Source organism: Mastigoproctus giganteus, chromosome 4 (assembly GCF_048544385.1).
Source record: "Mastigoproctus giganteus isolate SK-2022 chromosome 4, ASM4854438v1, whole genome shotgun sequence".
Taxonomy (NCBI): Eukaryota; Metazoa; Arthropoda; class Arachnida; order Uropygi; family Thelyphonidae; genus Mastigoproctus; species Mastigoproctus giganteus.
This window is the reverse complement of record NC_143578.1, coordinates 178,232,512-178,257,894: the sequence shown is the minus strand read 5'-3', so window position 1 is coordinate 178,257,894 and position 25,383 is coordinate 178,232,512. Positions and strand designations below refer to the sequence as shown.

General features: G+C 36.5%; 1 protein-coding gene across 1 annotated transcript in view; it reads left to right on the top strand.

Moving 5' to 3' along the window:
• LOC150087223 (proto-oncogene vav-like) overlaps positions 1–25,383 on the top strand; it is a 433,316-nt gene that overhangs the window by 106,878 nt on the left and 301,055 nt on the right. Inside the window, exons 3-4 of the mRNA XM_090371895.1 lie at positions 2,305–2,363; positions 10,524–10,598. Coding sequence (XP_090228021.1) covers positions 2,305–2,363; positions 10,524–10,598 — 134 coding nt within the window. The remainder of the gene's footprint in view (positions 1–2,304; positions 2,364–10,523; positions 10,599–25,383) is intronic.

Genomic DNA, 25,383 nt, shown 5'->3' with positions numbered 1-25,383 from the left:
GGTGAGAGTGGGGTTATCCCTCTAAGTTATTCAATGTGTTTTGCCCCCTACAATATGCAGAATGGCCTGTGAACACTTGCTCAGCCATAATATGCTATTATAATGACTTATGCAAATAGTAATTGGCACGTTATGGTTAAAATAGTCAAACCAGCCCATTGCACCAAAACAATTAGTTAGTTTGTACCACTTGCTTTCAGGGGCATGCAAGATTACAGATTCAGTAGCTAAAGTGCACACAATGGAAAAAGACAGGACTTTAAGTTATAATAGGATGCCACATTGTGATGTATATCTTATGTCATATTATAATATGACATAAGATTATTATGTCACATTATTTTACACACACACACACACACACACACACACTAGGCTGCCTTCGCCTGCCTAATGTATATATATTAGCAGGCGAAGGCAAATTACGAGAAATCTTTGGCAAAGAAGGTAAAGAAAAACAGCAAAGAGTTCATTACTTATGTAAACGCTAGAAGGAAAGGTATGAATCAGATTGAACCACTTAACATAGATGGGTTGACTATTGATGATCATGATCAGGTAGCTGATAAACTAAAACTGAAAAAGATTGAAAATGCCCAGTGTGTTACAGCTGCTAAAATGTATGTTTGATATCTGTGGAAATCTATGTAATATGTGTGGTTACCTTGAAATCTATGGTTAATCATTTCTATTAACAGTGACTTACAAACAGTTGTTGAAATTAGCATTTTCAGATGTGGCTATACACAGGATATACGTATACAAATAGCAAGTTACTGATGTGCTGAAATAATGGATTCAATTTTGCACAACACAACCAAAGTGTTGTTTTTTTTTTTTTTTTTTAAACTACTGTTATAAAATGTACAGCTCATCAGGTGCATGATTGGAGGAGAAAATAAAAGAACAGGCAGCTTGAAGTTACTTCCTTGCCTTCTCACTCTGTACTAATATATGGAAGGCCAAGTATGCAACCTTGAGCCACCTTGTTATCCTCTCTGATACCATTATAAAGGTGGAAAAAACAAAACTTGACAATTGTTAAATGTGTAAGAAATAGATAATTTCTCTACAGTACATTATTAAAATGTTGTGTAAATTGATAATAAAGATTGCATTTATCTCATAATTCTTTGTTAAGAAGACTAGGTTTTTTTTCATCCTTCAATGCAAAAGTATCTTTTTTTTCAGAAGCACATTCAATGATATTCATCTCTGATGTCTGTACTAGGCATGCATTTAAAATTGACATTAACATACACTATATATGCTGCAACGTCGTCTATTATTATTTTTTTGCATTTAACGAATTGAACTGTTATTTACATTTTGACTACTATTACTATCATTTGGTCATTATAAGTGTCTACAAATATAAATAAGTTCAGCTGGTGGTTCTTAAAATTCATTGAAATATACTTCTCCAAAACTACTCACCCGGTATAACATAACCCCCCCCCCCCCCCAAATCCAAAAAATTTTAAAATCTGACACTCTCCTTATGTGAGGGTTCTGGACTTTAAAGAGTTTACTGCACTAATATACCCTGGTGAATAGTTGCTTTTTTTCCCCTTTTTTTAAAAAATTAAAATGGTGTTTTTGTAACATATAATGTATTTATTATTTTCCAACTCTTCTGATCATGTTCCTGAAAAGATTACTTTCAGATAAAATAACACCAGTCATTATTTAACAGTAATGAAACTATGCTACTAGCAAAGTGTAGTATTTTAGTGCCTCAAGAAATCCCCATGGTTTTATTCTTCACCACCACATGCAGTTCTCATGTTACTGCGGGAAGTGATAATCAGCACCATTTCAACTGATGAACCTATGATTCATTTGATTTATTTCATGTCTATGTCTGTTGCACTGCTAAGTTGGTTTGCTGAAACAAATTTAATGCCTTAAGGTTGTTTGCCTGTGGGCACATCAGTTACACAAGTGGGCATGTTCGGTATAAAGTACACCAAATGTGAAAGTATGCTATTTTGTTTTTTTTAAGATCATACTTCTTAATTTTTTTTTCACACAATCAGTGATGCAGATTGGAAGTAATACAGTACTTCTAGAATGTTAAAATTGACATATTCTAATAGGTAATTTTTGGTGTATTTCATCAAAGAGCCATGTCCACTTTGTAATTGAAATCTTTATTACTTCATATGAAGCTAACAATATGTATTATATGAAGCTATAAATATGCATTATCAAATTCACAATACTTGTATTGTGAATTTGATAATGCATACATACATACATACATACAAACCTTTGCCATTTATTGTTATTTGAATATAACAGGTTCTTCAGACACTTTCGTTATTATCAAAGTCAAATAAAGCAGAATCCTCTGGGATTAGGTGAGTATTCTTGATCAGTTTATCCCTTATTTCTAATATATATGATATTCCATTTCATTATTTTGTATTAATTAATTTTATGTAGTATATTTCTTATTAGTTGTGATATTCTTAGTTGATGTAGTAGTGCATATTCTTGAGTGGAATAAATGACACAGTACAGAAAATGGAATGAAATATTATTACAGTTCAGATTTGAGTTACATTTCAGGTTTAAGTCAATTACTTTAACTATTAAGATAATATAGCTTTAGTTAATGTCTATGCAGTTTTTGGAACTAAAGTAATTAAATATTTGAATAATTTAAATAAGTTAATTTATTTCCCTAATAAATTTAATGAACCAAAATGTTAAGATAGATTTCTGCAGGGTCAGAAGTATATCTTTACAAAACGAAAGCTATTTAATCGAAGTAGACTGTCTTGGTTAAATAAAACTTTTAATTTAATATAAAGTTATTTTAAATTATATTATTTCAAAACTTTTTTTTTCAACTTACTGTTTGATAATACTACATGGTCAAAATCAGTGTTTTGAGTTTCATTGGATTATACTGCATCAGAACTAGCCAAATATGTAATAAAGATTATTTTTATTGTGCATTATTAACATGTAAGTACTGATAAGGAGTTAAGCAATCAAGAGTACTGATAAAGATCTAATATTTACATCACATGCTAAACTTCTGTTTGTATTCCTATGAATAATATACAACATTAGGTATATTATTCAAATTCCAAGTGCAGTTATAACAATAAATTGTATCTTCATGTACCTTTGAAGTTATTTTCAAAACTCACTATTTTCTTCTTTTTATTCTTTCTAATTGCTTATAACTGAATGCAGTATTTTTATTTTGTGTGTGTGTGGGGGGGGGGGAAGAAAACCTTAACTATTGAATTGAGAATGGATTATGTGAAAATTAATGTCATATATTGAAAGATGTTACATTTTATTATTGTAAAGGACAAGTTAAAATGGATGTGCTATGTTCTGATAATCATCATCCTGGATAGCAGCACTATTCATGTTTAAAAATAAAGCTCATGCTCTCCTGCTAAGAGGACTTCCTAATTGTGGGTATGCTGTTGCATCTTTTTTGTTATATTTGTTTTTGGCAGAAATTCTTTACAGAAATGCTTACTTTTGGATGAGTGCTATTAACTTTTACCTGTTATGCAGGGTTTAAGTTTATTTGTATTCATTTTTATATTTTTGAGGAGTAAACTTTCAAAGGGTTTTTATTATAAATTGTTAGTGTGAAAAAAAAATTGATATATTTTTTCTTTATCACAATGTGGGACTCTTGTGCCTTGATACAAGTAGTAAGTGATGTATTAAGAACTCAGTTTGCTTTTAGTTAAGAGGATTAATATTTGGCCTCTTGGTATAAGACAGTCTCTGATGTTCTAAAAATGCTGAAGTGGACCCTTAATCACAGTCACATTCAAAGAAATTATAGTTTCTCCCTGCTTTCATGGCAAAAGCAAAGGCATGTAGGCTTTTTTTTTATCTTGTTTGTTTTAATAATATAAAATAGATATATGGTTAGAATGGGAAAAAAAAAAAAAAAAAAACAACCTTTATTCATATTTAGATATATGTAGGCTTTTTATCTTGTTTGATATAGTATAAAATTTTTATGTATATAAAATAGATATATGGTTAGAATGGGGGGGAAAAAACCCCTTTATTCACATTTAGGTATAATATTAATGTATTTTAGATATGTTTAGGATTATGTATTAAATTATATCTATTTTAGATGTAATGATTAATTTGGTGTAAGATAAGCTTTGGCAGTTCTTATAGTATTTGCATTGACTTTATGTATACATCACTAATAAAATCAAATATTTGATAATAAGTAGCATACAGGGCAGTTAAATTTTAAAAATTTATTAAGTTAATAATGGTATTATCCCATTTATAGTCCACCCAAAAACCTTTATCCACATATTATTACTTACTTGGTTTATATAAATTACAGAAGTCTGTCAAACGAAACATTTCACTTAATGTTTATGAATTTGTTCATGGCTATCACTGTCATTGTAATCATATATATAGTTGGTTCAAGTAGGTTTGGGGAGCTTGATACTCAAGTAAATGAATAAGTTAACATAATTATTACTATTTATATTACACCATGCAGCTTCACAAACTTAACAGGAGGAATAAGTGACATAAATGTAAACAAGTGGTAAAGAAAATAAGACATGGTATGTGTCTTGTACTGCTCGTCATTTGTATATCATTACAGTTGGACCTCATGACATTTAGGGCGTAACATGCACACACAACTGCAACTAATTTTTCTATTTTCATTATGCAAGTGGTTAAGTAGCCAAGTTATTCACCATGATAACAAAAAAAAGTGTATTAATTTTTTCTCTTAATATTGCAGCAGTTACAATGGTCAGCCACAGCTTTGCATTTGCCACTACCTCTTCAGCAGGCATGTCAAAAAGTTACAAAAAAGGTTATAGATGTTAACAAAAAATTAAAGATGCACAACCTTAAGTGTTTAGAAGATGTTTTTAAGTGTTTAAAGATTTCTGATTTAAGTGTTTAATTATAAGTTTTCTTTCATATGCCAATCATGGCTATTCTGTTGTGTAAAGAGAAACTATCCTTGTAAAAAGCCAGCCCAAACCAGAAGTATCCATGTTTCAGTTTTCAGAATGCAGAAGGTTACCGTAGTAGCAATAGTGTAAATTTGTTGATTCTCAATGTTGGAATAAGAGACAACTCGCTAATCAAACAAGTTAGTACCTAGCATCATGTTAGTTCATAGTAAATCACCAGAGTAGGTGAAATGGCATAGTTTTTGTTGTATCTCATATTGTGAATACCTTCACGATGAGTTGCCTTGATATTGCACTACCCTGAATAAGCAATGCTACACCAGTGGAGAAGACTAATGTTATTTATTCTTGGTGGATACCACCACCCAGACGATGAAAGGCTTTTTGGCCTCTCATTGGTGGGCAAGTAGGTACCCTGGTGTTACATTAAGTGACAACCCAGCTTATAAATAGCCATAGTTGAAATCTCCTTCTGGAATATAAATTTTTATTTTATTTGAAATAGTATATGAGGCTGTTGCTAGGACTAAAAAGGTTTTTAGGGCTAAAAATCTTAAAATATGTAAATTTCGCTAATCAAACAAGATAGTGCATAGCATCATATTAGTTCATAGTAAATCACTGAAGTAGGTGAAATGGCATAGTTTTTGTTGTATCTCATATTGTGAATACCTTCACAATGAGTTGCCCTGATATTGCACTACCTTGAATAAGCAACAACTTACTACAATGGCTACTTTGTTCCCTGACATTTGAAATGATCCCTGTTTTGTTAGAATTGAAATGTCTGCTAAATCAGAAGCTGGAGCAATTTACAAATGAGTTTCCTTTAATTTACAGAATAAATTCTAGGCAGTAACTTTGACAGACTTTCATAAGTGGCCATAGCACAACCATAGTCAGTGTGCAGGTTAAAGCTATGGATGCTGGGGTTAAAATCTATATGCTGATGTCACAAAACATGGCAGGTTGCTTATAAAATAGCCATAGTTGGAATCTCCTGGAATATAACTTTTTTATTTTTTTTTTAAATTTTTTTATTTTTTTTATTTGAAAGCTTGCTGGTTATCCTTCTCAGGGTTAGTCGTCCAAATGTGTGGCTTTGGAGCTGTGATTTCTGCTAGGAACCATCTCCATGGATCAGATGAGTTTGTGGAATTTAAGTATAATAATAAAAAAAAAAAAAAAACCTTTATATATTAAAATATTAATTTATTAATGTTTTTGCACACAACATATTTTATATTTTAAATATCAGTTTGATCTTATTTATCTTTTTTTTTTTTTTTTTTTTAATGAAAACCACAAGCAAGAGAAGTATTAGAACTTATAGTACAGGGGTGGCCAAACTTGCTTAACATAAGAGCCACATATGATAAACTTCAGATGTTTGAGAGCTGCAAGACATGAACAAATATTACACACACATTTTTTATTGTTACATTCACATTTTATTACAAAACATGAAGTATTAGAACCTATAGTATTAAGAAATACATGTGCATAATAATATTTATTCCTTTAGGTAGTTTTTAAACTGTTTCAAATTTGTATTAGCTTCAGTAATCACAAAATACACATATATACCAAATGTTTTCAAAATCCTGATTGATTATTGTTTTAACTATATTGAGTGTATTTATAGAAACATCTTAGAAAAATATGCAAATTTTTATTTCCTTAACATTAATTGAGATTTCCAAAAATAAAAGGGGTAAAAATAGATATTTTTAATGATATTTATTTGTCTTAGTAAATATTGGGCAAAACATGGAGAAAAATATGTAAACCAATTAAATTAGAGATATTTTAATCAGATACCGCCTTACAAAATTATAGTCTTATCATAATATTTTTATGACACAAACAGACATAGCTACAATTATCAGGCTATTTACTGATAGTAGAGGTCTTGTGAGTCTCCTTGGCTGTGAGTCATTTAAATTCCAGCTGATATGTTGTTAAGGCTGTACAAATTAAGCTCCGTCAGGTGTTGATTTGTAAGGATTGTACGATACTTCCACTTCACAAACTTCATTACAGAGTACAGTGATTCACAGTAGTATGTTGTGCTGAAAATTGAGATGAGTTGCACACTGGTTTTCTTCAGTTCAGGATATTTTATTTATGTAACTTGCTTCCAGGACTCAATTGTACTGGGATTTATGGATCATCTTTAGACCCAGGTCCTCCTGTAATTCTATTAGTTCTATTTCCATAGGAGATGATTCTGTAACCAGAGGTTCAAGAATTGGACAACCATCATTGATCGCATCAACCATGCATGGAATTACAAGAAAGGCGAACCAGGGCATCAGCTTCTGCAAGTCCTTAAACCTGTCTAGGAAATTATCAAGCAGTCCTTGTAATTTATCTTTGTATTCTTAAGTTTGTGGTCTTTTATTGAAATATCAGGCAACGTATTTACTCTCCTTTTGAGATTGGGAAAGTAATCGAAGTTTCTTGACAATGTCTCTTTGAAAAACTCTTATTTTATTCTGAAAGCTGAAAATTGTCTGAGTAAGATCAGGAACAATCCTATCCTTCCCCTAGAGTGCCAAGTTGCGAGTTTGTAGATGATTCATTATATCAGTAAGGAACATTAGATCTTGCATCCATTCATCATATTCCAGTTGAGGATAGAATCTTTTCTTCTCTTCAAGAAAAGTAATAATAGGCTCCGACAGATCCACAAACCTACTTAAGACATTGCTGGTTGACAGCCAACTCACAATGCAGTAGAAAGAGACATCTACAAGCCCCATTTCTTCAATAAAAATTTTTGAACTGTCGGTGGGTCTTCCCATTTAAGCATATGAAATTGACAATTTCAAGAACAGATTTCGTAACATATTCATACTTGAAGTATCTGGCTACCAGGTGTTCATGATGAATAATGCAATGAACAGGGAGAAACTCTAGAAAGCTGGGATCACTTTTCATAAGTGCAATTAATCCTGCTTTTTTTTTTGGACCATTGCAGATGCTCCATCTGTTGCAACACGGTTTATTCAGAGGAAACACATTTTTAATGTCAACACCACGAGTTGTTTCTTTTAGTGCCACTAAGTCCAATGTCTCTGCTTTCACAGTTACATCAGAGGAAACATAACGTACAAATACTGCCAGTTGTAGGTTGTCTTGTATGCCTGTAGATTCATCAAGAACTAAGCTGAATGCAAAGGAATTCTTTAATTAATTTTGCATTTTGCCTGCAACATCAGCACTCTGGGAGACACTCCTCTGTGCAGTGTGGTGTGAAGCTGGTGTTTGTGCTATTAGTTGACGAAATTTTGTGTTATTTTGATCTAACGCTGCAACAACTTCAGCTATATTCTTCTTAGCAAATTCGCCATCAGAATATTGACGTTTAGCATGAGCAATATTCCACAATATAACAGAACTAGCTTCAGTTGTTGTATCGGCTTCCTTACTGAATGTTGTAAACAGGGCCTGCTGGCTATTTAGTTATGATTTTAACACAGTTAACTTGTTTTTCTGTAATTCTGATTTAGGTGGATAATCAGATGAAAAATTTTTGTAATTTGTTTCTTAGTGGCATTTAAAGTTACCGGCTTTGTTAATGGCTGAGTGACACATTGCAGATAAGGCACAAAGGTTTTCCTCCTTTAATGGTGAATGCAAAATCTTTCACCCACTATGGCTTAAAATTTCTGTTTTCATCTTTATACTTTGCTTCTTACAATTTGATGACACCATCTTCATTCATAAAATTTTCATAGACACTTCTAAAAAAATTAACGTGAAAAGAAACAATAACAATAACCTTCACGTAATATCACAACTAATGGAGAAAGCAGATGAATATAAAACACCATTATGCCTGGTATTTGTGGATTATGAAAAGGCATTTGACTCCATACAGCATAAGGCAATGTTTTGGGCACTGGAAAGACAAGGCATAGATAGCCCATATATTATGATTTTGAAGAAAATATATGAGAATGCTACCTCGTTTATTAGACTAGACAAAGACAGTGGGAAATTTAAAATTGAGAAAGGAGTTCGACAAGGAGACACAATATCTCCGAAGTTGTTTACTGCTGCTCTTGAGGAAGTTTTCAGAAGATTAGACTGGTCGCAGAAAGGAGTCAATGTGAATGGACAGTACCTAAACCATTTACGATTTGCAGATGACATTTTGGTCATAAGCCACGATCCCAAAGGATTAAAGGAAAATGTTAATCAGTTATGCAGAGTTAGTAAGGATTTTGGACTAAAGATGAATATGGCCAAAACAAAAGTAATGATAAACAAGTATGCCACAGAAAGGGACATAATGATTGATGGAGCAGTAATTGAAAAGGCAGAGTCATATACTTATCTGGGACAAGTTATTAGCTATAATAATGATAAATGGCTGGAAGTCAAGAGAAGGGTAAATTTTGGATGGACAGTATTCAAGAAATATAGTCTCATACTGAAGAGCAATATCCCAGTTTGTCTGAAACATAAAATAATGAATCAGTGTATACTCCCCACCATGACTTATGGAAGTGAAACTTGGGCACTCATCAAAAGAATGGAAGAGAAGCTGAGAACTACACAGCGAAGAATGGAATGAATTATATTGGGAATCAGACTGTTAGATAAGAAGAGAAACACATGGATTAGGCAGCAAACTCAAGTAAAGGACATTCTTATCAAAACCAAAGAACTAAAATGGTCTTGGGCAGGACACATAGCTCGAAGACATGATGACAGATGGACTAAGAAAATAACAGAATGGTACCCAAGAGGAGCTAGAAGAAAACCTGGAAGACAATGGCGGAGATGGATAGATGAAATTCATGAGTTTGTGGGTAGTAAATGGATATCCATTGCACAAAACAGAAGGAACTGGAAAGTTACTGGAGAGGTCTTCATCCTGCAGTGGATTGAAAATGGCTGATGATGATGAAATTCTTTGAGCAGTGCAAACAGGCTGCTAGACCAGCCTGTAGAATGTCTCTCAATGAAATAGAAGAACTTTGCCCAGGGATGAAGAGGTCATTATCCCATTGTATAAATGGGTAGGCAACATCTGAAATACTGCATACAGGTTGGTTGATTTAGATTTTATTGGCGCATTAGCATCTAAGGCTATAATGCGCCATACAGGTTTGGAAAGCTCATTTAAGGAAACGTATAGATCTGTTGGAAAGGATGCAGAGAAGTGCAACAAGATAAATTTGGTGCACAAAGGATACTACCAAGAAAGACTTGTTCTGTTTCAGGTTCTGAAAACTAGGCATATGCATGTCAACCTAAATGAAGTGAATCCTTTGAAAGGATTAATGCTGACATCTGTACTCTCAGATAAAAAAGGATTGGAGAGGGAGAGAGAGAGAGAGAGAGAGAGAGAGAGAGAGAGAGAGAGAGAGAGAGAGAGAGAGAGAGAGAATAAACTTCCATGTAGTGTTGTGGAAGTGTATAGTTTGAATAACTCTAAAGAATGCTTGAACAAATTATTTTCAGGAATGGGTAAATGAATTTTTTTTTTGTTATAAGCTTTGTTTCCTTGCATTATATTGCCATTACTAATACTAAAATACAAAAATTGTTTTTCAGGGGTTTTCCTTCCTATACCAAAGTACATGAGTATTACAATGATGACATATACAGAAATCTTGAAGATCTAGCAAAGTAAGTGCACTTTGAGTAAATTTTTATTTCATATAGTGAAATTTTAATTCTGTATTTAAAAGGGTAACTTTTCAGGCAAAATTTCCCTTTCAAGTATGATTTTTCTCTTCTACAAGGCATGATCATTTTAAAAGAGAACTAATGCAAATAAAATAACTGAAAGTTCTAGAAACATGAAATTTACAAGTAATATTCATTATTCTGTGCATAGTGCCACTATGTCAAAAACCATTAAAACTATGCATGTGGAGTTACTTAGTTATCCATTGTTCCAGCTTTTTGCTAGTTCAGTAAAGAAACCATTCTTCTCTATTTAGCTCAGTGTTCCCACCATTTCTCTCTCCAGCTTCTCCCAGCATATGCCTCTTCTCTCCACATTGCTCTTCACTTCTTGCCATCTTTTACTTCTCACTTTTCACTTCTAACATCCTCTGGGGCAGTCTCTTATCCTCCATTCTCTTTACATGACCTAACACCATCTGAGCATGTTCCTCTCAATCATTTTTTGTAATCGTTCTTCTCCAACTTTCTCCCATATGGCTTGCTCTCTCTCTCTCTCTCTCTCTCTCTCTCTCTCTCTCTCTCTCTCTCTCTCTGGTCTTTCCACACACGCCTCTCAGAAACTTCGTTTCTATTGCTTGCATTCTGATAATATCCACATTACCCATGATTCCAATCTATAGGTTGTTATTATTGGTACATAGCACCTTCTTTGATGTACCATCAAACCTTCAATGAGCTTCGATAGTATTCCATTCTTTTGTCTGAAAAAAATTGCCTTCTGTTTGTACCAGTTATTTCAGTGTAAAAATTTGTTTTAATTTAAGTCATGTTAATATCGAAGGATGTTATTAATGTAGGTTTAATCATTATGGAGCAGTTGTATACTTCATTACACAGATATTATTTAAGTTGGTTTCATTATAATTATTATTTACAGCTATCCGTACATTTCAGCCCCTCAACATGGGCACCTGTACATGGTGAGGGGACCTCCCGGTGATGCTGCTGGTCTTCTAGATTAACATCACTGGGATCTAACGCCCATACCTTGGGTCCAGGGTTACATCATTGGAATCTGGCATGTGCAGCTGTGCGCTGCAACCCGTGGAAACTCGGAAAGGGGGATCCTGGTGGTTGAGGGGCCCAGTCTCGATATACCACTTTTGCCCCTGCACCGCCTCCGTAGCCAGGTGGGAAGGCGCAGGAGTACGTAGTACACTTCTTGATTAGACCGGCGTTCGAACCCGTCACCACCAAATACAGAGGATGCGGAAAGGTCAGGGAATGACCACCGCATATCCCGGCGCAATATGGCCTTAGTTGCTAATGCTCCTAAAAACCAAATAACATAACAAATAACAAATAACTTTGCCCCTGCTTCGACAAGATGGGTGATCCCGGACCGGCCCAATTGGGATCAATTGGCGGGTAGTTCTTACTGCTAGGGTCAACTGTGTTCCAATAAGTCTCCCTCCCTTTGGTCCTTGGACGGGATCAAGGCTTATTGGAAACGTGTGTATGATGCTCCTGAGCGAACTTGGCATCCCATTCGTGTACACAGTACCTGCTCGTTCACGAGTGGGCATCCCCTCGTAGGGCTCCACGGTGGGTGAGGTACTTAGAGCATCTGAAATTTATTTTACTCCCACGTGTAATTTAAATCCTATTTCTTCTGGGGCCCCAACAAGGCCCCTACCTAATCAATCAGATGAGAATGACACCGATTCTGTCAGAAGATCTAGAACTGAGGATACAACACCATCTATAACACTGCTTTTCCTCATTCTCCATTCTACTGGAGAGCAGGCAATTGGGAAGATGTCACTCTTCTTCATCCAGAAAGGATTAGAAGGGCTGGCAGGATCACCAAAATCTGTAAAATGGCTGTGTTTTGGCGATCTTTTAGTCGAAGCTTCAAGTACAAGGCAAGCAGAAAGAATCCTGAAAGCGACATCCATAGGGGGGGAATACCAATCAGTGTAACACTCCACAAAACCCTGATCTCTTCACGAGGTGTCATTTCAGAATTGGATCTTCTTCATGTCTCTGAAGAAGAGATCTGCTCTGAACTAAGATGGAAGGATGGATATCTCTTCCCTACCCGAGTTCTCGTCCTAACATTCAAACCCCACGATCTCCAAGTTCCATCAAGGCAGGCTACTTAAACTGCTCAGTGAGGATTTACATCCCAAACCCACTGAGGTGTTTTAGATGTCAAAAATACGGCCACTCACAAACAGCTTGTTGTGGTAATCCTGCCTGTGCTCGATGTGTGTGGTACCAAAGACCACAAGAGCAAGGAACATTTCAGCTTCCAAACCAATCTGTGTAAATTGCCAAGGAGACCACCCTGCATACTCTAGAGCATGCCAGCGGTGGAAGGATGAAAAAGAAATTCAGAAAATAAAAACAGAGCTGAACATATCCTATCAGGAGGCCAGAAAACGCATTCAACTAGTAAATAGCGGGAAGCCTTCATACACCCAGAAGGTTTCTGCAAAGTGCACCATTGGTACACAAATTGATATGACTGTACCATCATTTACTCCGATTGCATGCTATTTATTGCATTCACAAAAGCCCATCCAAAAAACAGTCAGCTGCCACTCTTATTTCCGTACCTCCTAATGCTCCACCATTACCAAAACCAAGTGGTAAAGAAAAAGTACAAATATCGGAAGAGCCACCTGCAATACAAGAAACAGTGGATGTCGAGAATAAGGAGATATTGGATGACCCAGTCCTGGAAACCTTTGCAGAAGAAGATATGGACACAGGCCAACATCCTTTCTTTCCAGAGAAAGATAAAGCCAGGACTGAGAAAACGAAGCCCTCAACCTTTCAGAAACCACCTGATGGACCCAACAAATCCAGATAATGGGCAAGTTCAAATTTCTACAATGGAATTGGCCTGGATTCTGTCGAAATAGTGACGACATCAAGGCACTTCTGAGTAAGCATGAGCCTACTTGCTTTTGCTTACAGGAGACGTATTTAAAGGCAAATGAGGACTCTTACTTGCGTAACTTTTCGGTTATCTGAAAAGACAGAGATGGAGATGAACCTGCCCACGGAGGAGTTGCCATCCTTGTGGGTAACCACACCCCATTTCAAGCTACACCACTTACCACCAACTTAGAGGCTGTAGCAGTTCAAGTTACTGTAGTGTTTATCTTAATTGTGTGCTCCATTTATTTGCCACCTGGGAACGACATCCCCCAGGCAGACCTTGATGGTCTCATTAGACAATTGCCGCCCCCCTTTTTTTGTTACTAGGGGATTTTCATGGACACAATACTCTGTGGGGTAGTGCCGACATTAATGCAGGTGGTCGGACTATAGAGTGCATGCTTGAAAACAGTGACTGGCCCTGCTAAATGTTGGACTCAACACCTTTTGACACATGCCTACCTGTACATTTACCGTGATCGATCTCTCTATATGCTCCTCCCCCCTCTCTCCTTCCTCTGTGTACATGGGAGGTTGAAGACATTTATCGCAGTGACCGCTTCCCCGTGATATCCACCCTTTGCAAAGGGAGACCATGCCACCTATCTAGGATGTCAAGGTGGAAGGCATTCCAGTCAGCATGACTGGAATGCCTTCAAAGATCTGGCATCATTTGATACCAACACAGTCAGCAAGGAACCGCTTAATGACGTGGTAAAGTGCATTACAGACACTGTTGTCCAAGCAACGGAAATTGAAATTCCAAAGACTTCAACTTGGTTTTCACCATTTCCAAAACCATGGTGGAATTCTAATTGCACTACAGCAAGAAAGTCTCAAAACAAGGCGTGGGGTATTTTTTTTCTGGTACCCCACTGCAGATAACTTAACAGTATTCAAATGCACATGCTAAAGCACGTTACATAAGACGTCGGAGTCAGAAGGAATCTTGGATCCACTTCACATCTTCTACCAACCAGGCTTCGTCATCTAAGCTTGTCTGTGATAAAGTCCGGAAAATGAAGGGGAAATACACATCACACCCTTCATTGATCCTGTAGTATAATGGATTCCAATTGTAGACCCAACTGCAATTGCAAACACTCTTGGGGAGATATTTGCTAAATTGTCTGCTAAAACATCTTACCCCCCCTGAGTTTCTGGCCCTCAAACAAAATGCTGAAAGGCAACATTTGAAGTTGTCATCAAAGAACTGTGAAGAATACGATCAACCCTTCACAGAATGGGAAATGAAAGCGGCACTATCACTATCCCAGGCGAGTGCTGTAGGGCCAGATGACATCCATTATGAGATGATTAAATATCTTTCGTCTGAATCTCTGGATCAGTTGCTCTGTTTGTACAACAGAGTTTATCTTGAAGTTGAATTTCTGGACTCCTGGCATAAGGCAATCGTGCTTGCCTTCCCAAATCCAGGAAAAGATCCAAAATTTCCGAGTAATTACCGTCCAATTGCTCTGACAAGCTGCTTGTGCAAGATCCTGAAAAGGATGGTGAATGCCCATCTCATGTGGTATTTAGAAGCAAATGACCTCCTCTCCAAAGTTCAATGCGGTTTCCGAAGGAACAGGTCAACACTTGACCATCTTATAAGACTGGAAACATCTATCCGAGATGCTTTCCTTAAACGTGAACACCTGGTGCCAAATTTTCTTTGATATTGATAAAGCATACGACACGGCTTGGTGATTTGGAATTTTAAAGGATATCTATGATCTAGGTCTGAGGGGCCATCTAGCCCTCTTCATTAAAAATTTCTTATTGAACTGGTCATTCCAAGTTCGTGTCGGCTCTGTTTTCTCTCAATCTTTTTGTCAAGAGGAAGGAGTCCCCCAAGGGTCAGTGTTAAGTGTTACTCTTTTTGCTATCAAAGTTAATTCCATTTCGGAACAACTTCCTCCAACTGTAAACAGCACCCTTGTTGTTGATGATTTTACCATCTTCTATCAGTCATGCAACATGAGAGTTATTGAATGACAATTGCAGCATGCTGTTGACCATATCAAATCTTGGGCAATGGCTAATGGTTTCAGGCTGTCACCTCAGAAGACCGTTTGTGTACACTTTTGTTGCAAACGGAACCTTCACCCTGAACCAGAACTCAAACTCGGACAACACTTCATTCCAGTAGCACCTGAGACAAAATTCTTGGGTCTCACATTCAATAAGAATTTGACATTTTTACCACATTTTGTCAACTGCGAACAAAGTGCACGAGGGGATTGAATCTCCTTTGTGCCATCTCAAATAAATGGGGAGCAGTCCGATGCACTTTTCTCCGTCTTTGTTGTGTGCTTGTTTGTTCAGAATTAGACTATGGGTCCCAAATGTGCGCATTGGCTAGAAATAGCACACAACAGTGGCTAGACCGACTTCGCCACCAAACCATCCGTACTGCTACTGGAGCATTCAGAACATCCCCTGTCCAGAGTTTATATGGCGAAGCAGGTGAACCACCACTATTGCTCCGACAAAAGCAGTTGTTGCTAAAATATACCTGCCAGACAACCCAACGTTGACTTCCGTTTTTGAGCCACGGTGGGAAACTCTTTTTATAAAATCCGTCAGACTGCTAACCGATTCTTTGGCATCTGTGTCCAAGAGCTGCTCAGAGAGCTCAATATCACGGTAGACAATGTTGCCCAGTCACTAAGGCATCTACTTCCACCCTTGCATGCTTGCTTACCATCATATGACTTCTCCATTAAAAGTTGGGGTAAGGCCATAACTCCATCGTCTGTCTACCAACAACTTTATGCTGCCCACCGATCCGATTACTCTGATTTTTTGCTCATGTTCACTGATGGCTTGAAGTCAGTTGTCTGTAGGATCTGCTGCTGTCTTTCCAAATAGTACTATATCTGGAAGATTCCCCACAAATGCAGCATATATACAGCTGAGTTATATGCTATAGAGCTAGCCTTGGACCATATTAAAACCCATAAGCACCAAAGATGTATGGTGTACACTGACTCTTTAAGTACACTGCAGGCTTTATCGGGAATGAGGTATAATCCTCATCCATTTGTGACATGGATTCAGCAGATGCGACATTCCCTGTTTGAGTGTTCATTCCACATATGTTTCTGCTGGATCCCAAGCCACATTGGGATCAGGGGTAATGAACAGGCAGATGCCGCGGCCAGATCACCAGAACCCCATAGCACTCTTTGCCTATTAGTCCCTTATACAGACTACAGGCAGCTAATACACGCTAAATTACTGTCCCAATGGCAACAATCTTGGCATGAGCAAGTCACAAACAAGCTCTATCAGATAAAGCCTGTAATCTGACACTGGCAGTCTAGTCTGCGCAGGAATCGCAAAGAGGAAGTTGTCCTAGCTCTCCGCATAGGACACAGTCATCTTACACATGCTTTTCTGCTGAGGGCAGATGACTGTTCTATGTAGGAGAACTGTGGCACCATTTTAACTATTCGTCACATTTTAACCGAGTGTCCATGTTTTAGACATGAATGCAGTTTTATATTTTACTGCTTTTAGTCATCTGGCTGAGCCTTATACATTCAGTCAGATTTTATCCAACAATGATTATGTGTCTGCTGTTTTTAGCTTTTTAAAATCAATAAATGTTTTTTCTCATATCTAAAATTTAGTTTTATTGTTATTTCTTTTATACCTTTTATACATGCTTGACATGGTGACCTAACTAATTTGGTCACTGAAAGCTTAAATTTTTATATATGACCTGGTCTTGGTGCATTATAGCCTTAGTTGCTAATGCACCAATAAAATCCAAACCAACCAACCAACCATTCATTCATTTCAGAGAACTTTGTCTTCCTTATCAGGGGCATAATAAAAGAATATTAACAGATTGTCTTTCAAGAAAATGGCTTACACATTGAATAAATTATAAGGTACAGGGGTAATTATTGTGTGTAACTGAGAATATTGGGGTGGGGGCAGGATTTGGGCTGCTTGGGTTATTATAATATTGGAAATTTTGCTGGCTGGCTGCAGTGTTACTAATTCTCTGATAAATGGCTTTTTTTGATGAATTCTGTGGGCAACATTTCCTCTAATTTTTTTTTACAGCTGTGTGGACCTGCCACTGCTCTGAGCTGAAATTTTACATCACCTAACGTCTGCACGGCACTTTAAAAGTTTTCTGTAATATACATAATAAGACTATTTACAATGAAAATTGAAAAACTTTGTATTTTGTTTATTAATTGAATGGTACAATAAAAATCAGCAGAACAAAAAATTATTTCATGTTTCGAGAACTTTTTTTCATCTGTCATTAGAAATCCATTGACTATAAACACTAACTAGATTAATTTCGCACCCAGATGAAAGATGTCTTAATCATCATCAGATCATCCAAATGTTCAATTTCCAGTCTGTTTCTAGATTTACATTTGATGGAATTCATGGCGCTGATACCACATCCGCATTCAGCACTAGAAGCTTGAAATGTTCCATAGATGTCAACAAGAATTGACAGTTTTTCAAATACTTTGTTTCTGAGAATGTAGTTCAAACTTATCAGTGAACGACTTAATTGAACTATGCTTAACCTTCTCAGAAATGACGAATTTCAATTCACAGTAGTGATGCAGTATTATTGTGGCAATGCTTTCATTTATTATAATGATAGCCGAGTATTTTTTTTATTAGTTTAGCATTCTCTTCCCAAAATTTAAAATTGGCTGCATTTTCCATAGCGATTGGGTCAAAAGCTTGCCATTCTCTTAACTCATCATCAGGAAATCTATTGTACAAGTGATTACACATACATTTAACGAATAGAATAATAGGCGTAGTATCGATGTCAGAACTTATAAATGAACACAAATCTTTTACTTTGTCACTCTAGTAAACAGTATGGCCAAAATACTGTAACCTTATCTTGTTACTTTTTTGCTTTTGCATACTGCAGTGCTGCAATTGTATTCAAACAACTTTTCTGAAGGAATTTACAGAGAGATGCCAAATCTTCTAAAACATAGTTAAGAACAGTTAACACTGCTTGATAATGTGGATTGTCAAAATCTTCAGGCAGTAGTTACTGGTTGGATCATTACATTCATTAACTTGCTCTTTACAATACTGGATTAAAACTTTGTAATTTCTCATTAATTGACTCCCACTTCCCTTTGTTTATGGCCTAAATGACAAAACATAACATTCTGTGACATTGGCTAATTCTTCTAGCTTTCCTTTTTTAATAAACGACCTACTGAACATTGTATATACTATTCGTGTTTCTATATCCCGCATGATTGACTTTTTTTTTTTTTCCCTACGTTGTCTAATCCCACATCTTCTCTGTGGACAATGCAGTGGTGTTCAGACAGATGCTTTATTTCTCGTCGAAGAATTGCTGCCACTGTTATTCTTTCCAAGCATAACATGTGCTCCGCCTGATGTAAACATTGTCATATTTTGAAGATCAAGATTGTTCTTGATATAAAATATTCTTATTGCTTCAACAATAGTGATACTGTCACATGCAATTAGTTTCAAAATACCTGCAAGCACAGTCCTGTAGGAAGTTTCATTTTCTGGTCAAAACTTAAAATACAAAATTAACATTTTCTGTACAGAAATAGTAGTAGAAGTGGCATGTGATGCAAGATGATCTTATGCAGCATCAGCCAAAAAAAAAAATAAATAATAAAAAAATCACACCATTCCCTCCAAATGCCTGTCCAGTTCCTCCTTAAATTTATTTAACTTATCAACTTCCACAATGACAGATGGAAGTTTGTTCCAGCAATTATCCACCTGCTGGCTAAAGCAAATTTCCGCACATCTATTCTACATCTGTCTTTTCTTAATTTGAATTTATGCCCCCTTAGGTTTGTAATCTGAACAAGTGGAAGGATCCCATCAGAATTCAGCATGCTCAACCCATTCAAGGCCTTATACACCTCAATCAGATCACCGCACAGGTGCCTAGTCTCCAGCCACTGCAATTTACAGAACTTACGCCTCTCTTGGTAAGAGGATCCCTCCATTCCCCTCACCAATCTTGTTGCCCTTCTCTATACACACTCAAGCAAATCTACATCCTTCCTAAAATGAGGCCTCCAGACCTGTATGCAGTACTCAAGGTGTGGCCCTGACCATTGCCTTATACAGAGGGACAATCACCTCCTTTTCCCTGCTAGCAAAATTCCTATATATCATTGACAAAACCCCATGACCTGCCCTGGCAGCCTGTATGCATTGCTCAGAAAACTTCATATATGACTGCACAATTACTCCCAGGTCTTTTTCATTTTCTACCACCTTAAGTGTAGTACAACACAGTTGGTATGTTTCTCTGGGATTACTTCTACCCATATGCAGTACTTTGCATTTGTCAAGGTTAAACTTCAGTTGCCACTTCTTAGCCTATCTGCCCAAATTATCTAGATCCTGTTGCAGTAGCACACTGCCATTACTGTCATTAACAACCCTGCGAACTTTTGTATCATCTGCAAACTTTGACACTAAGCCTGATATACCTTCAATATCTTTGATAAATATACAAAACAACAGAGGACCCAACACCGAACCCTGTGGGACTCCACTAATAACATTAGTCCACAAAGAGCAGCACCCATTAATTACCACCCTCTGTCTTCTTCCACTGAACCATCCTTTTATCCATTGTAGCAACTTACCCTTAATACCATTCTGCTCCAATTTGTACAATAATCTTCCATGCGCAACAGTGTCAAAAACTTTCCTGAAATCCAATTATATGATATCAAAATTATTTTTTGCATCCAGTTCCTTTGTAACCACATCATAATATCCTATCCAATTTGTCAGACAAGACAAGAAAGAAATGTCTGTATTTTCATCAGCAATTAATGTATGGAAAGCAGATTTCCACAATACTTCAATTATTTGTTTCTGCAGTACAAAGCTGATATACTGAAATTCAAATGCATAGTTCTTGCTGCGCCAACTCTCTGGTATATTTGCCAATTTGGACATGTGCATGAATTTCTTGCATGGAATGCATCAAAGCATTAATTTTAATTGCTAAGATAATGTTATCAATCAGCACCTTGACCATATTACAGTCAGACTTCTTTTGTGCATCTTGTTCCATTCTTTCTTCATTCTCTTTTGGAGTTTCAGTTAACATTTACAAAATTCCACCTTTCTTCTGGTCACATAATTTGGTAACTGCATTTACATGAATTTTCTGGTTGACATGCTGTTTTAAGTAATCTGATTTCCATTCTTCCCATATTTTTCCACTATTGAACTCATCCCCCAACTTTCTCTTCCACACAAATGGAGCATACATCATCGCCAGTATCTCGATATTTAAAAATATCGCCAATTGTTATTTTTTTTTTTGATGCGAAGATGGTAGTTCAGTTTTGGCGAGCTGAAAAGCCATTCCTTCTTAAATCTTGCACAAGCTTTGTTCTTAAAAACATTTAACTCTCCTTCAGCCTTTCTTTTCAACATCGTAAGGATATTAAAAATAATAATAATTATTATTTGGCAATACCAACCAAACAAATTAATTATTAAGTCAAGAAACTTGTAATTTTAACAAAACAACTACTACCTTGTTCTAACAATTTTTAATAAAAATTAGAATTTTTGGCATAGGGTGCATCTTCCACAGCTTCTAAGTTATTGTCATCCAGTTTTGTATGTTCCTTGCAACTGTTGATGGTGCTTCCAGCAGCATTTTTAAAAGAAAAATTTCAGCTGTGCAGCAACAATTTAGCAGTGCATGGCAGCATTTCAGTTACTGCACGGCTGCACTGGCACAGCTTAGAGGGAACATTGTGTTTGTTTGTGGTGTATGTTATTTTAACCAGAATTGCTGCTGCTACTTCTATTTGTTGAGATTCTAGGAGGTTGCCTAGAGATCTTTAATTTGCTAAATGGCATTATCCAGACTGTGGAGTAGGCAGTGAGAAAATTTCCCCTGTCTATCACTTGTGAATAATCAACAAACTGCCTTCTTAATGATGAATTGGATCATCAGTATTGAATATTTCCCAGAAATATTTAATAACAATGAACAATATTAAGTATTTCTGGGAGTTAGACAATTTGACACCATGGTTCTTTGTAATATAGTATGCAGCATTAATCTTGTATAGATTTCATAATCTAGTATGTGCTTATTCTCTTGCCCAAGTATATCCTCTAGTTTTTAATCACTGAATTGTCTGTTCTAGATAAATGTTTACTTCCCAGGGAGTAGGAATTAAAAACAAATTAAGATCCAGGGCATTCCCCCCCCCCACACACAATCAAGAGTTGGTATGTATGAACTTAGAATTAGTTGATGCAAATAGGCAAGCTTATATAGTATCAGCCAAAAAAAAAACCTTCCCATTTCACCTATCAATTCACTCCAAATGCTTGTGTAGTTCTGCTTTGAACTTATTTAAGTTTTTGACCTCCAGTATGACATTTGAATTTTGTTCCAACTATCAACTACCCATTGGCTAAAGGCAAGTTTCTGCACAATCTATTCTAAAATTATCTTTCCTCAATTTGAATTTATGTCCCCTCAGATGAATAATTGGGGCGAGAGGAAGAATCCCATTAGCATCGAGCTTGCTCAAACCATTCAAAGCCTTATACACCTCAGAGTAGCTCGTGGGTACGTAGTCTCCAGACACTGCAATTTGCCGAACTTAAGTCTTCTTGGTAACAGTAACCCTTTGTTCCACTCACCAGTCTCATTGCCCTTCTTGTCCTCATTCCTGCAGCTCTACATCCTTCCTAAAATGAGGCCTCCAGACCTGTATGCAGTACTCAAGGTGTGGCTTGACCATTGCCTTATACAAGGCAAGGGGACATCACCTCCTTATCCCTGTTAGCAAAATTTCTATATATCATTGATAAAACACCATGAGTTACTCTTGCAGCCTGTCTGCACTGCTCAAAAAACTTCATATCTGACTGCACAATTACTCCCAGGTCTTTTTCCTTAACTACTACCATGAGTGTAGCACCACAGTTGGTACATTACTCTGGGGTTACTGCTATCCACATGCATTTGTCAATGTTAAACTTCAGTTCTGCTGAACTTTTCTAGATCCTGTTGCAGTAGTGCACTGTTATTAGTGTCATTAACAACCCTGCCAACCTTCGCATCATCTGCAGACTTGGACACTAACCCTCATATATCTTCATCAATATCATTGATAAATACAGAAAACAACACTGGGCCCAACTCCGAATCCTGGGGAACTCCACTAATAACATTATTCCGTGAAAAGCAGCGTCCATTGATTACCACTCTGTCTTCTCCCACTCCAATTTGTACAGTGTTCTTCCATGTGAACAGTATTCAAAGCTTTCCTAAAATCAAGTACAGTGGATTCTGGTTATTTTGGCCACTGGTTAATCGGGGCAGCCATTTATTTGGGGCAAATCTTAAAAAACAGATCCGAATCGAGAAAATAGACAGGGTTTACTTCGCTTAATTGGGACAACATGCCGTTTATTTGGGGCAGGAGACCACAGCACTGGAGATTACTCTACGATTGTCTCCGACCATACCACGTGGTTCGGTCGGATTTCTGGAAGTCACAACCATAAAACAATAAAATCAAATAGCAGTCACCTGTTTATTGGGCTTCTGTTGGTGCAATCTGTCTTAAACGGATAGTAAACTGGATCTTATTGAATTCGTGATAATACTGACCCCTGGAATTTTGTGGGTTATTATGGTGAAATGTGATTACACTTCCATGGAATCTTCAATCATATAAAAAAATTAATTTTCAGAATCTTCTCTTCATTCCTGTTTTTAAAGCTTCGTAACTTGCTACTCCATTCTCATTTGTGTGTATCCTGTTACTTGCAATTTGTGTGTGCCGTGTTCTTTGTTATTGATTGTTTATCTTTTTACTGTTTTAAATTTTAACCCCCACCCACAAATGTCAGTGAACAGAAATGTCAACTAGTTAGTATGTACATATTATAGTATGTATTAATTCTTATTATCACGTATATTCTTCAGATTTCTATGTATCATTTAATTTTTTAATTGGTAAGGTAATAAAGGGTAAATTTGTGCTTAATATATCTTTACTTTTATAGCCTGTGGATAACATCCCTCCTATTTTCACTAATTAGAATCACTGTTTAATAGAATTATAATTCAATTCACAAATGTTATCACAATGACCAGTGCTTACTACAGATCGTGTAGTGAATGGTACTTTACTATGGTGACTCCATTGTAACGCAATTTGATTGTACAGTGAACCAGTTATAAATCGGGGGCCCAATGTATTTTTAACTTTTTTTTACAAGAAACTTCGGATAATTGGGGCAGCTGCTTAATCAGGCCAAAATGCACTATTCCCAATGTGTCCCAAATAATTGGAATCGACTGTATATGATGTCAAAATTATTTTTTGCATTCAGTTCCTTTGTGACCACATAGTATCCAATCAAATTTGTCAGACAAGGCTTCCCCTTAACAAATCCATGCTGTGTCTGAACTAGTACTGCAGTCATGTCTAGATGATCCTGCAGTGCTTCTTTAACCAGTGACTCCATTATTTTCCCTGGAACAGAAGTCAATCTAACAGGTCTATAATTACTTTTGTCACCCTTTGATCTCCCTTTGTGAATTGGAGATACATTTGCACATCACCAGTATGTGGGGACTTCCCCTGAGTCCAAGGAAGCTGTCATAATTATGGCTAAGGGTTTGCTTACTTCCTTTGCTGCTTCCTTTAATATAACTGGATAGATCTTAAACATAAAAAAGGCACCCCGGGTGCCTTTTTTATGTTTATCTTCAACAATTTATCCTCCACTTTCCCCTCAGTTATTACAAGATTATCTAGCTTATTGCCAGAGTTAAATACACTTCTGGCATTCCCCTTCCCGAATAACTTCTCATGTGTGAATGTAGATGCAAAATATTCATTTAGTTTGTTAGCTACCTGAGCAGGATCAACAGTTGAACCATCGATATCAAGTGGACCAATCTGATTCATCCCTTCCTTCTAGAGTTTACATAAGTAAAGAACTCTTTGCTGTTTTCTTTGCATCCTTTTCCAAAGATTTCTCATAATCTGCCTTCGCTTGCCTAATCTCCTTCATGACTTGATTACAGACTAGCTTATATCTACCATAGCCTTTTATGTTACCTGATAATTTATATGCATCCCAAGCGTTTTTCTTCTCTGCTCCTAGTCTCATTAGTTCATCTGCCATCCATTTAGGTTTGAACCTTGAACAGTATTTCTGAGTAGGACAAAAAGTCTAGTAGCTTCCAAGGTTGTTGATCCCATTTAGAATTTATGGGAAAAATTCTATACAGTGGGATCAACATCATCAGTTGATCTCATTGTATAGAATTTATAAACTGTCTGAGACCACTGTAATCACCTTTAGTTGTTTTGTATATTTATCAATGATATTGATGAAGGTATATTAGGCTTAATGTCGAAGTTTGCAGATGATACAAAGGTTGGCAGGGTTGTTAATGACAGCAATGGCAGTGTGTTACTGCAACAGGATCTAGATAATTTGGGCAGATGGGCTAAGAAGTGGCAACTGAAGTTTAACCTTGACAAATGCAAAGTACTGCATATTGGTAGAAGTAACCCCAGAGAAATGTACCAACTGTGTGGTACTACACTTAAGGTAGTAGAAAATGAAAAAGACCTGGGAGTAATTGTGCAGTCACATATGAAGTTTTCTGAGCAATGCAGACAGGCTGCCAGGGCAGGTCATGGGTTTTGTCAATGATATATAGGAATTTTGCTATCAGGGAAAAGGAGGTGATTGTCCCTCTGTATAAGGCAATGGTCAGGCCACACCTTGAGTACTGCATACAGGTCTG